This window comes from Podospora bellae-mahoneyi, assembly GCF_035222275.1.
Source record: "Podospora bellae-mahoneyi strain CBS 112042 chromosome 1 map unlocalized CBS112042p_1, whole genome shotgun sequence".
NCBI lineage: Eukaryota > Fungi > Ascomycota > Sordariomycetes > Sordariales > Podosporaceae > Podospora > Podospora bellae-mahoneyi.
This window is the reverse complement of record NW_026946359.1, coordinates 1,591,199-1,604,458: the sequence shown is the minus strand read 5'-3', so window position 1 is coordinate 1,604,458 and position 13,260 is coordinate 1,591,199. Positions and strand designations below refer to the sequence as shown.

The following is a 13,260-nucleotide window of genomic DNA, read 5'->3' as shown; positions in this document are numbered from 1 at the left end:
CTACAGATCGGCACCATGTGTAACACTTGGCCGCCTCCTGATTGGATTGAGGGCAATACCGACCATTTCTTGGCCTTGGTTAGTCGATTCTCGACTTGTGATGGGCTTTTGGCTTTTATGTTATGGACGTTGACGGCCGGTGGCCGGTGGCATGGTCGCAGAGGCATGGCGCGGCCCTTCCCTGAACCTGATCCATGTGGTTGGGTCAGTTCCTCAAATCCTTCCAGAGCCCGCATCCAGACCTATTAGCCTTCCCCCACCATTTCCCATTCCTTCCTTTATCACCGACCGCGTGGTTACTCACAATGCACAGAGATCACTCGCGAAAGGTACGGATTATCACAGAGATATGTTACACCGCGTTCATGCTGACTTTTGGAATAGAATCCCGTCTCGCCGCTGTCGCCACACGACCCTTCAGGACTTTGAAGTCTACAATGACCACCACACAGCTCTGATGTCCGTTTACCCGCCCTCGGCGTCCTCCTATACCGATACGCATACCCTATCAGTATTATCCAAAAGCACCTAGTGCAGCCCAACAACAGATCTCCGACCCACCAGAGAAGACGCCCTGCGGTATCCGACTCGGCCTTCTTCTCATCGTCGTCTCCGGCTTGTTACTTCTTGTAACAGCAGGTCTCGGTCTTTGTAGCAGGGATTTACGGCAGAAAAACTGGCTCTCTCGAGCAGACGGTTCCCACACCCATCGTGGACAACCGTTGTACCTATTCTCCGCGAGTCGCCCGACAACAATAGCACCACCACCGCACCAACCAAAACATCGCCTGGCGAACCCTCCTCATCAACCCAAAGTCCCGCAGCCCCTGCTGCAGCAAATCTCGGTTCACATCACGGCCCCCAAACTACAGGTACATAAGCTGCTACATTGATGATCTCGAGCGGATCCTGACGCAGCAGTTCGCCGAGACGGCGAGTATCAAGATGACGAACCAGGCTTGTGCGGACTTTTTTTGCGGGGAAGAGAGGAAATACTTTGGGACGGAGGCTGGGCAGCAGTGTTATTGTGGGGATTGGATCGCGGAGAGGGCGATGAAGGCGGATTTTCATTGTTGTCACACTTCCAAGAAGTGATTCCATCAGGTGGGCGGCGGCACAGTGGGCGGGAGAGGGCGTGGCGTTCTGGCGGCCGGCTATCATTGAAGCCAGCCACAAAGCAAGCTTGCTGCTTGACTGGGCCGAAAGTTGGAGTTTCAACCTGAGAACGTTCATTTTGTTTCTAAATAAAACGTTGACTCGGCCTTTAAGCTCTCCCCAACCTGCAGCAACCCACGCCTCCCAAGCGCCTCCCCTGAGCTCGCCGTTCGTGAGCGGGGTAATGACAACCAAAGTTGACCGAGTACTTCGTCGCGGTCATCGAATCCACAGTGCAAACACCTGTCTTGAGTAGGTCACCAACCTTTAGCCAGGTAATCTGTCACGGTCATCTGGCGGAAGCCCGAGAGGGAGTAGAATGGCCGGTCCTTGTCATGATGCGGTGTTGGAGATCTGTTGTGCCAGTAGACGCTTAGCGAGGGTGGCCCGCCGGTCACGAGGCCGTCGTGTGTCTTGACCTCGCCGGTGGCGAGATCGAGGTATTTGCCGTCGACTATGGGGCACCCGTCTGTTGTCCATGACTGCAGGGCGGGCTCGAGGGGTGGGTGAGGGATGAGGGGTTGGTGTTGGGCGTTGTTAGGGTCCATGGTATTGGTTTGGGAAACGGTTGGGACGGGGGAGTGAGTTGAGGATTTGATGAAAACGTTGACAAGGATTGGGTATACGGGTTGGAATGGATATGATTTGTGTGTGTCGCTGTGGGAACTGGTGAATGATACACCGTCTCGATTTGTCGCAACCAGCTTTCTGGTGGAGGAGCATTTGTTGATGAATGGGTTCTGGCACAATGATAAGAGAGAGTATTCGGTCCGAGTATAATGCAATGCGGTCTGTATTGTTCCTTGTGGTGGCCCGGTTGGCTGCCAGCGGTTCGTGGTGTGATGAAGAGAGATTCTGTGCCCAAATTCGAAAGACTCTTGACGTTGACTAGTTCTGGCCTGATAACGGAAGCATGAGTATACTCCCAGAGCCGTTCGGTGAGGTAGTTGTTAATTTACAGAGTATGATTGTGATTTACTAACTCGACCCAATACTTTCGTTGAGCCGCCAACACGTAGACCAACAACAGAATTTAAATTAGAAGGCCCGCTGCTTCCGGGGAACCCGTCTTGCCTTTCATCGTCACGGAGGGAATGACCGATCCGCTGATATCTCTTGACAGGCAGGAGGTTATGTTGGTACTGTCTTTTCATGATGAAACGGGAAAGTGGCATAGGAGCGTCTATGTTACGACTGACTGTTGGTAACAATGCTGGGGAAACCACAACGTGTATGATCATGGCTCATGACACAGGGGACTTTTCACTTGACCAGGGAATAAATATGACTTCATGCAAAGAGCCTCAACGGTCTAAATACCTAGTTGTGTCACATGTGGTGAATCTGTGAGTCGCAATGTCTCCGCCAGTGTACCACCTGCCGATCGGTTCGTGCCCAGACAAGGATGTCCTCTTGGAACACACTATTAAGTGCTAGGTTTATCTACACGGCCTCGCTTGTGTGTGTCTATGTGTGCATATTGCTAATCCTTCGAGCGGCGGTATGCTGCAAAGCAAGACAGCAATCTCCCACCGACACTTGAAATAACTTCCTTTCAAGTATCCTCATGACCAGCATATCTGCTGCCCGTCAGTGAACAACAAAAAAGCAAGTCCTTGCTAGATACTGAAGACATGATAGAGGCAAAGCATTGTTGTTAGGCGTCCAGCTGAGAGGGAGGCCACCTCAAAGTCGCAGCAAGCCGATTTGTGTATCTATCTAAACCGCTTCCTCCCCCTCCTGAGACGGTTCAATGATCTAACAATCTTTTCACCATCGCATCGTACATCCTTCAGGCATCAAAGACTACTTACCACCGACCCTGTATAGCCGATCAACTTTTCCAATTCCACCATCCAACCATGAAGGTAGAGAGACCACACGAACCCCTCTTCAACAGCCCTCTACTAATAAATCCACCATCTAGATCCCCTCCACTATCCAAATTTTCTTTCTGGGGCTCAACATCACTTTCGCTATAGCAGCGCCCATCGTAGCAGCCGACACTTCGCCCAACCCAACCCATTACAGGCGTCAGGGCTACTGGGCACTCGAGTGCTACACCGCGGAGAATTGGAACAGATGCAACGCAACTACCAGTTGCCAGGGATCTACGCCCTTGACCAGGACCCCCGAGTGCTACTACTTGTGTGATTGCCAGTGGGTGTATGGGTGCGGTAACTTTGGCTGCAAAACGGCAGCGGGAGACAAGCCCGATGAAGCTGAGGTGTATGCCACAACAGAGGCTGTAGCTGAATAATTGCGGTATTGTGTTGTCCTTACGAGGTGGTGTTTCTGCAGATGTAGTGTTGGAGTTGACAGCTTGGAATTGTGAGGATAAGAAAATTGTGTACTGCATGCCCAAGCATCAGTCGCCGAATACCAAGAACAGCGAGACTCTGTAGGCAACCCACGTTCAAGAGATCTTGACTTATACTATACTTTAATAAGTCAATATTATCGTGGATCGACAAGGGGAAGGGATGGATGTTCCCAACTGCTGCGACTCCTCAGCATTCACCACCCCACCCCATTTATTCCAGGTACACGCAAATGTTAATTCGACGAAAGACCTGATATTGCCACCTCGTGGCAATCGTGGAACTCCATAACCGGGGAGCCGGCCTCACAGGCCGTGTTGACAGTGCATGTGACCCTTGCGACCCCTGCACATCATCCATCATTCAACACACACCAAGAACCAACACAAGCACAAAATATTCAAAAACAAAATCTTTCATCAACTATCATCTATCCTAGATGACCATAAACAAAGCCATATCTACAAAAGCCAAAAGGGTATTCTCTCCCAGACGACCATAGCCTTCTATGTCTATAAGTCATGAGTGATCCAAAAAAAAAAAAATCTTCAAAAAATAAGAAAACATCATGCTTAGAAGCCTGGTATCATCCACCATATGATCCACCATTCATTTTCTCTCAATCGTCACCATCATAACCCCCCCTAATTATCAGCCTTCCTACTCGTGTTAACTCCATCCCCAAAACCACTTTCCACACCCCCCTCATCAACAACCGACGGACCCCGCCCTCTGCCAGGCAACCCCTCATCACTGCTATTCGTCGTATTTCCGCTCTGTCCACTGAAATTCTTCTCCACATCTCTCCTCTCATCACCAATAGTTCCAACTTCAGTCGAGCTATCGCTCTCGCCGTGCCCAACAAGACCATACTTTCTCGCGTACCCTTCAATCTCCTCTGGCTGCAAATGCGGCAGCTCCTTCGCAGCCCGGACATAGCTCATCTTCTCTGCGTGGCCCTTGGCAAAGATGATGTCGATCTCTTCGAGAGATCTCTTTGCTGTCTCAGGGTAGAAGAAGTAAATGACCGGGATGAAGCAAGCGTTTGTTGCTGCAAAGAAGAGGTAGGTTCCCCAGCCAATGTTGGAGACCATGATAGGCGTAACCATGACAATGACAAAGTTGAACAGCCAGTTGACACAGGTGGAGACAGCGTTGGCTTTGGCTCTGGTCTTGATGGGGTTGACTTCGGCAGGGTAGAGCCAGGGCAAGGGGAGCCAGGTGGCGCCGAAGAAGGCAATGTAGGTAAACAAGCCCACAGCAGCGCCGCGAGCAGTCATTTCCTTGCCGTCAATAAGGCAGGCGAACGTGATGACCATGGAAAGGGACTGTCCCAAACTCCCGATGAGGAACATCTTTCTCCGGCCGACGCGCTCGACGATGAACCAGGAAGTGGTGGCGAAGATGGAATAAACGATCATGTTGACACCGCCCAAGAGGAGTGACATGTTGTGATCGGTGCCGATGGACTCCTCGAACAGGATGGGGAAATAGTAAATGACTGCGTTACAGCCGCCGACCTGCTGGAAAAACTGGGCCGAGGAACCGAGCAGCATGCGGCGGAAGTGCTGCGTTTTACCGTGAGTGAAGAGAGCCTTGACGGGAGTGCTCTTCTGGCCATAACCACCAGAGGCACGGAGAGAATCGACAATGAGGTTGCGCTCGAGCAGAGCCTCGGGGCTTCCCTCTTCGTAACCACGGATGGCGGCGATGACTCGGTCAGCTTCCGCCTCGCGCTGGTGGCTCAGAAGCCATCTCGGCGACTCGGGAAGGAACATCATGGGGAAGATGATGAGCACGGCGAAGATGACCTGGAAGGCAATAGGGAAACGCCAGACAAGGTCATCGGGGCCGTAGGAAGCACCGTAGTCGAGCCAGTAGGCGATCAGTGTACCGAAAGCGATGACACCACCTTCGATACAGATCAAAAGTCCTCGATTGGACGTCTTACTGCATTCAGCTGTGGTCACTGTCAGTTTCCTGTTTCCTGTTTGATGACAATGTTGTGTCACTCACCCTGGTAAGTGGGAATTGTCGAGGTGTTCATGCCGTTTCCAACGCCCATGATAACGCGACCAACGATGAGCTGAGCCAGCGGGTTCTTATCCTTGACCGTCGCAACCTGAATGATAACGCCAATCAACATGATGCTGGCGCCCGCAATGATGCCTCGTCGTCTGCCGAGCAGATCACCAGCCCAAAGCATGAACATGGCGCCCGCCAGACATCCGATCTCGTAAATGGCCGTCACAAATCCTTGCATTGTCGAGTTGTCTTTTGTTTCTGGAAACATGTTGTTGAAAGCTGGGGCCGTGATGATACCACTCATCACACCTTGGTCGTAACCGAAGAGGAGGAACCCCGTCGTCGCAACAGCTGATACCATCATGGATAACGGCCTCCCAGAGAGGCCCATGAACTTTGGTGGCGCCATGGTCGTAACGATTCGGCCGTTGCCAGTGAAGAAGGAATGACTGATAAACTTGCTGGACGGTCAGACTCGGGACAGGCGCCCATCTTATATACCATAGCACCGCATGCTGGAAGGGTTGCCCGGCTCCGACCTGAAAGGTAACGGTTTCCGGGAACGGTCCCCTCTCCCGGCTGACTACGCAACCAGTGAGCGGCGAGAAGGGTGGGACTGTGTAGGATAGCGTGTTGGTCGAGTGAACCGTTGCCAGCCGCTGTCGAGCACCGTGGAGCGTGTTGCAGGATGCTGTCACTCGGTAACTCTCCACGTGCGGTCCTGTCGAGCCTGTGAATCGCATTGGCGGGCTAAGGGCATCCCAGCGGGGTGAGGGACGATCTTGTTCCGCCCATATTCCCAGATCTGGTGGGTTTTGTGTGGGTAGTTGTGGGTGTAAGAGGTTGGATTGTGATCATCGTTTCTGCATGGTGCAACCTCGGATGAAAGGTTTGAAGGGATATTCCCATGGCTATCCCAACGCGGATACGGTCAGAAAAAAAACTCTTGATATGAAACCTGCAGTTAGGAGTATTGGTGACTTCGGCCAAGGTCCGGTTCGCAAGTGAAGGGTTTTAGGGGTCGCATTGGTGCGGGGTGCGATGAGGTCATAGTTCAGATGAAGATTTCTTGGTGTTCGGGCCGGGAGCTTGGGGAAGCTTGAGCGGCAGTTGTTCACTTCTGGGCAATAGGAAATCCGCCAAACGGAGTTCACGGTGGACCGGACGAAACCCCGGTCAGTTCTAGAGAGTTGATAGGCCATCCAGTGTTTCGTAGAAGTCTGGTTTCCGTCCATCAAACATTCCGTGTCGCTTGGATATTTTTGCGGGAACTAACCTGTCAAACTTCACAGGGTCCCTGAACCCGCATCCCCAGAAATCCAGTAGTGCAGTTTCTCCAGACAAACAGCTCAAAGATTTACCGAGATGGATTTTTTTCGGAGGGTGAATTGGCTGGGGGATCTGCATAAAGTCCCAGTTTCCGAGACGTGATACCACACCGTCTTGCCTTTGGAGTGGACTTGCATGTGGATAATGATAACGTCACTTGGCCCGCTTTGCACCAAAATACTGTTCGTGTCACCTTCCTCAAAGCCCTTTGCCCCATGTTTCTCGGTTGGATCTCGGGCAAACCGAACTGCGGTGAATCAATCAGCCATTTTACTACTGTCTGACTTCATGTGACTGAATTGCCTCAGGCCATATAATGTGGGTTTGCCAATGTTGAGGTGGAGCGATGCGAATGGTTATCGTGTAGATGGCTGTCTTTGACCTGGGAAACAGCGATAATTCTGCGACTATGAGCATGATGGCCAACTAAGTGCCTCTCTCGTCAGCCAAGAAGAGTGGCCATGGACCAAGATCTAGCAGAACGACAGCCAAGGTAGCATCCCTTTGCGGTTTGTTGATGAGATTTCAATGAGGCAAACGCCATCCAGTGAGGCAGATGCATTTTCTGACACAACAAGGACCAACGGAAATGAACGGGTATAGGAATGCAGATAGCAGCAATCGGATCATTATATCTGCATGTGCCAACAGCTGATACCACACTCACCGCATCCTCGCGTAGTTGAGTTGTATTCTATCATCCAACCACCGTATTCCAAATCATTGGCTCTACTTTGTTACTGTTGGCCTGAGTCGTGCGAGTCTATGCTCCACACAGCCTTCCTGTGTAAGACCCACGAGCGTTTCATCCTATGGACCGTGAACATCGGCCGTCCTTACCAGATGATGGGTCAACAAAATCTCGGTAGGTTCCGTCCATCCAATCCTTGTTACACTGGCACCTCATATTCCCTCTTCCCCTCGGTACAGAACAACACTACCACCGCCTCCGCACCCAACCCTAACTTCTCCCTCGCCGAAACATCCGCGCAGACTCTCCTCAACCCGGCCAATGTAGCCGCACCGCAAGGCCCAGCTTCAACCCCCTCATTCTCAAGATCCACCACAGCCCGATGAGCCTCTTTATCAGTCACAGCTACACCCGCCTCCACACCTTTCCCCAAAACCTCCCAAGCGCTCCCTGACAGTGTCCCACAGTTCATCCCACACATAATCGTCTCATCCCCTGTCTCAACCGTACTATACTCTCCCCTTTCAAGTGAAGCCAACAAACAAGCCGCAGAATCCGGCTCGACAACCACAACTTTCACATCATCCTCCCTTTTGGCGTCCCTAAAAAACTGCGTGACAGCACTCGCGATAGATCCACAACCGCAAGGAACAAAAGCATGTGTCGCACCCCGTTGACCATCAGTTTGTTCCCGAATCTGAGTCTCGTACTCCGTAAGCATAGTGCTGTATCCCTCCACAACCCACTATTCCACTGTCAGCATAACAACTCAAATGTCATTGTCATGAGACTTGCAAAACTCACCCCAGGAACTTTCTCCCCTCCCACAAAACCCATATCCATAACCAACAACCTCTCTTTTTCCCTCCCCTCTTCCATCGCATACTCCCTCGCCTCGTTCGCAGCATCAACAATACTCCCTTTCACCACCCTAACCTCGGTCCCTAGCCCCTCGTTGCGTATCAGTTCTCTTGTGGTAGGATGCATATGATCACTCCCGAAAACCACGGTCTTCAAACCGAGATACCCCGCCATCTTGGCCACCGCCCGTCCCCAGTTGCCTGCTGTGGCGGTGATTACCTTTAACTCGTCCAAACCCCTGTCGTGGATCACTTTCTTAATGTCATCCAGAGAGGGGAGTGCCTGGTTGGGGACCAGCCCAACGGCAAGGAATTCAAGGACGGCGCGGTAAACAGCCCATGAGGCACCTAGTATTTTGAACGAAGGGAGCCCGAGCCGGGAGGCTTCGCTTTTGAGGTAGACGGCTTTGATACCTAGGTCTTGGGCGATGGAGGGAAGGGGCTGGAGGGGTGTGGGGCTGTAGGAGGGGAGGAGGGAGTGAAAGGTTTGGATCGTTTGGGAGGTGGTGCTGCCCAGGTCTGTGGGGGGTGAAGAGCGCCATGAGGTGGCGGAGGAGTTGAACTGGACTGTTGGGGGCATGATGACACTGGCAGCACGACTGAGTTGGGATCTTCTTGCCGGAAGGTTGATGAGAAGGGTGGCGGACATGGTCCATCCCGAGTCCCCCGCTTGCACTCACTGCGGGGTTGTTGAGCTGTGGGAGAGGAACCTCCTGGAAGCACGGGCCATGGTTGTGTGGGATATCATATTAGTAAGTCGGCTGTTTGAATTGGAGAACGCTTTTGGTTCAAAGGCCAGTAGGTCTACCAAACTGTCGAGTTCGATGTTCAACGATTTGCCCTAATACCTTGTGGTGTTGTTCTCTGAGCGCTTTTGAGGGAGAAAGTGTAATGTCATCTCTTTCCAAAACATATCCAAGTATTTGAGATCGTAAGCTACCCGTTACTCACGCATCCACTTCGCTCCATGGCCCGAGGTTGAACGCAAACTTGACCTCCTTTTCCCTGTCCACCTTGACCAACAAATCTTCCCTCACCCCCGGACCGCAGGCGGCCGTGCCTACCCCGGCGACCTTGTGATCTAGCCTAAGAAGCGTGGCATTCTCCTCCACCAAGTCGCACGGATGCTTTGCGTCCTGGATCGTCTTGGTCGAGTACCGCGACACAGCAAAATTACATGGCACGTCCAGACCACTGTCTCTGTTGCCGCATCCATATATACCGGGCTCCGCAAAAAGCCCCGATCCGCCGCTATAAGGGTTCACAATGGTAACCCACCGCGTGCCCATCCTGTTGCCGTTCTCTTGTGGGACGTCATAGGGTGTGTGTAGCTCTGAAACAGACTCTGCCGTCCAGATTCCCACCCGCTGGGCCGATCTTTTGTCGGGATATGACTCGCCCGGCCCGAGGCCGTGCCATTTGACCTTGTCCAGTTGCCTGGGGAGACACAGGTTGAGCCCGATGCGGGGCACGTGCTCAGGAGCATAACCTGTCGCTTTCAGAGTAACGGCGATGCTGAGATTTCCCGACATTTCTATGGTGTAGATAATTGTTGCATGGTAGCCCCAGTCGAGAACTGGAGGAGCCAGGAACACTGTAGACGTAACTATAACCTTCCTGAAGATCTTCTTGCCGTTCTCTCCCACGCAGTAATAATCTCCCCCAGCCACACTGACCGACCGTAGCTGACTGGTCATGGTGTCGACACCGAAACGCTTCCAGTATGGCACAGATAAGGCTTGGTCATTGTCGGTAGGCGGACGCCAAAACGACGGCATAATGGCCGCGCCAGTTGTTGGATCAGGCTGCAGAAGCTTCTGACCTGCATGCGTCCAACTTGTAATGTACCCGGAGGTTTTGTCAAACACACAGGTGAAGCCGTGGCCGGTGATAACAGCCTCGGTCCGAGTGGTTTCAATAGAGAGCCAGCCTCCGTCTTCGGCGTGAGGGCCCATAGAGTGCCCGTTGAAGAGGTGATGCTGAAACCATGCAACCTCGTGGCCGAGGGCTGCCCACGTAGTAGGCATCCTCAAAGCAAACGATATCGTGAGGTATACGTGGGGCTGGTGGCTATCCTTCCTCTCGCGCCAGACACGTACATCCTCAGGGATCGCGACTCGCACCGTTTCACCGGCTGGTATATGCGGGAGGTCCAAAATCCCGGATGCCACGACACTCTCTCTAGACACCAGTTAGTCAAACTTGGGTAGGTGACAGCTTTGTACGAATGGTGGTTATCATACCTGATTTCTAACCTTTCAGCCTTGTAGGTGGCTGACAAATGGTTGAGATCGGAAAAGTCATATAGATTCGAAATGACCAGCTCATCTCCTTCAACAGTAACAGCAACAGGTTGGAACACTTTTTTGAGTTCCACCAGGCCCGGCGTTGGCTGATGAGCGCTGTTGACCAGACCGTCCATCACGAAAGTGCCGTCATTGGGTGTATCTCCAAAGTCACCGCCGTAAGCGTAGTACTGCTTGCCATCGCTGTCCCGCTTGAAAAGCCCGTGATTAGCCCACTCCCAGATAAAACCGCCTTGCAGGCGAGGGTGAGTTCGAAACGCATGCTGATAATCTTCGAGCCCGCCCGGGCCGTTTCCCATTGCGTGGGCATACTCGCACAAAATCACAGGCTTTTGGTAGGTACCGTCCGGTTTGACGCCTCGTGTGTTGGCCAGCTCTATGAGCTTGTCGACAGTTGGGTACATGAACGAGTACATGTCTGCAGACTCAGCCTGGGCATCACCCTCATAGTGCACCAGCCGCCCGGGATCCAGGTGTGTGGCAAGGGTGTACATTGCTTTGTGATTCTGACCATAGAATGCCTCATTTCCAAGTGACCAAATGATGATAGATGGGTGGTTCTTGTCCCGGTGTATCATTTGCTCCATGCGATCCAGGTAGGCGGCCTTCCAACTTGGATTGTTGCTCGTGTATTCGGCGGCCTTTCCAAACGCCAGCTTTTTACGTTCTTCATAGTCCATTTCCTCAGGGATATCCTGTGGACGAGCGACCGCGTCATAGAATCCATGACATTCGAGATCCGCCTCATCGATCACCCACAAACCAAGCTCATCCGCAATGTCGAACAGTTTTGGGTGGCTGGGATAATGGCTGCATCGCAAAGCATTGATATTGTGCCTCTTCATGAGAAGCAAATCCTTTCGTATGAAGTCTACCGGAACTGCTCTTCCGAAAACAGGGTGATGGTCGTGTCTATTCACGCCACGAAACTGTATCGGCTGGCCATTAACGGATATCAACCCGTTCTTAAGCTCAACCTTGCGAAATCCGATTTTCTGACGGACCACACCTGAAAAGGTGATAGGGACACCCCGCAGCCTCTTGAACTGTATCTCGACCAAGTAGAGATTGGGGGTTTCGGCGGTCCACTTCTTCGGATTGGTGATGGGAATGCTTAGCTCGATTGATCCGGTTGATCGAACCTCCTGATTCACTACAGCGATCGTGTCCTCTCCTGGTAGAGTCCTAACAATGACTGCCAAGTCGGCTAGGTCAACTGTCGTAAAAACGTCGATTGTGGCGTGCAGAATAGCGTCCCTGTACTCAGCATCTAGGTCGGTCCGAAGGAACCTGAGGATCAAAACGCAGAGTTTAGCCAATGCGACGTGGACAATATCGAGTGTGTCCAATATACATACCAGTCTCGTATGTGGCCGGCGCGCTCATAGAAGAGAAGATTCACGTCACGGTAGATTCCTAGGATCAAACAAAGTCAGCCACTATTCTTTCGTATCTTCAAAGTTTCCCCATGGGAGATGGATGCACTGCTTACCAGAGAGCCACCACTGATCCTGATCTTCAATGTATGACCCGTCAGACCACTGGTAAACTTTGACGACCACTTCGTTGGGACCCTCCGTGTCCAGCAGCTTGGTTATATCCCACTCGGCAGGGTTCCGGGACCCTTGCGCATAGCCCACTTCCTTTTTGTTCAGCCAGACATGATACGCACTGTCAACGCCATCAAACCTCAGATGCACTTGATAGTCGTGAAAATTTTCCGGAAGAAAGAATGACCTGCTATATGTGCCGGTTGGATTTTCCGAGGGCACCATGGGCGGGCAGACGGGAAACGGGTACTGAACGTTCGTGTAATGAGGCCGGCCATGGCCCTGAAGCTGCCAGTGACCAGGAACCTGAATGGTAGTCCAGCCCTCGGACGCAGCATGCGAGGTATTGGCGGTGGGATCGGGGCTTTTCGAAGGATTCGAAGCGTAATGGAAGTTCCACTGGCCGTTGAGTGAGAGTCTTGCCGTGTCAAGGTTATGAGACCGTGGAGGAAGCGTGTTGCGGCGGAAGACTTTCTCATTGCAATAGTCGGGTAGGTCTTTCGCCGCCATGTTTGCTGCTTGGAGGCCCGTGTTTCCAAGTTGGAAAGGAGCCGCCCTTGTTGGAAGCTGGGATATTTTTCTAGACCCCTTCCAGCTAGATCCTCGAAGTGTTTGGGAAGACGGGTTGCAATGGTGGTGGTGAGGGGTCTATTGGGGTTGAAATCGTGCCACGCGACGAACATATGCGGGGGATCTTCAGTGTCCCATTGTTGTTGTTGTCCACAGATATCCCTCCAATCAGCTTCAACATGCAGCTGCCCCGTAAAACATCATTTTGACCAAGCATTGAAGACGTCTGGTAGATTTAGGAAAGCGTTTGCTTGGTCCCCGCCAATACCACGACACGAAGGGCCTTATTGTGATCAAGCAACCTTTGATGATCTTTCTTGCCTTAGACAGGGACATAGAACAGATATTTTCTTTGGAGATTTTGGTTAGCAAGAATGTATACAAGGAAACAAAACAGCCCCTCCAAAGATCAGGACAGGTATGGTGGCGGTGAGAGCTCAATGTTGGAGATGG

At 52.1% G+C, this 13,260-nt stretch overlaps 4 protein-coding genes across 4 annotated transcripts; all 4 read right to left on the bottom strand.

Annotated features, from left to right (window-relative positions):
* Nucleotides 1–3,219: 3,219 nt before the first annotated feature.
* On the bottom strand, nt 3,220–5,910 carry QC761_105200 (uncharacterized protein; the record flags this gene model as incomplete). The annotated part of the gene is made up of 2 exons (XM_062873772.1): nt 3,220–5,436; nt 5,493–5,910. 2 exons carry the CDS (start codon nt 5,908–5,910, stop codon nt 4,121–4,123), a joined length of 1,734 nt encoding a protein of 577 aa, XP_062736844.1. The 3' UTR covers nt 3,220–4,120.
* Nucleotides 5,911–6,195: 285 nt separating this feature from the next.
* On the bottom strand, nt 6,196–6,967 carry QC761_105195 (uncharacterized protein; the record flags this gene model as incomplete). Its single annotated transcript, XM_062873771.1, is given in 3 exon segments — nt 6,196–6,412; nt 6,423–6,721; nt 6,863–6,967. The coding sequence occupies 3 exon segments, from the start codon at nt 6,965–6,967 to the stop codon at nt 6,196–6,198; spliced, it is 621 nt and encodes a 206-aa protein (XP_062736843.1).
* A 414-nt stretch (nt 6,968–7,381) lies between these two features.
* Nucleotides 7,382–9,030, bottom strand: QC761_105190 (uncharacterized protein; the record flags this gene model as incomplete). Its single annotated transcript, XM_062873770.1, has 2 exons — nt 7,382–8,266; nt 8,326–9,030. 2 exons carry the CDS (start codon nt 9,028–9,030, stop codon nt 7,721–7,723), a joined length of 1,251 nt encoding a protein of 416 aa, XP_062736842.1. The 3' UTR covers nt 7,382–7,720.
* Nucleotides 9,031–9,328: 298 nt separating this feature from the next.
* On the bottom strand, nt 9,329–13,241 carry LAC4 (Beta-galactosidase (Lactase); the record flags this gene model as incomplete). The annotated part of the gene is made up of 4 exons (XM_062873769.1): nt 12,180–13,241; nt 12,046–12,103; nt 10,625–11,977; nt 9,329–10,562 (listed from the first exon to the last, which is right to left on the bottom strand). Exons 1-4 carry the CDS (start codon nt 12,745–12,747, stop codon nt 9,329–9,331), a joined length of 3,213 nt encoding a protein of 1,070 aa, XP_062736841.1. The 5' UTR covers nt 12,748–13,241.
* Nucleotides 13,242–13,260: the final 19 nt, after the last annotated feature.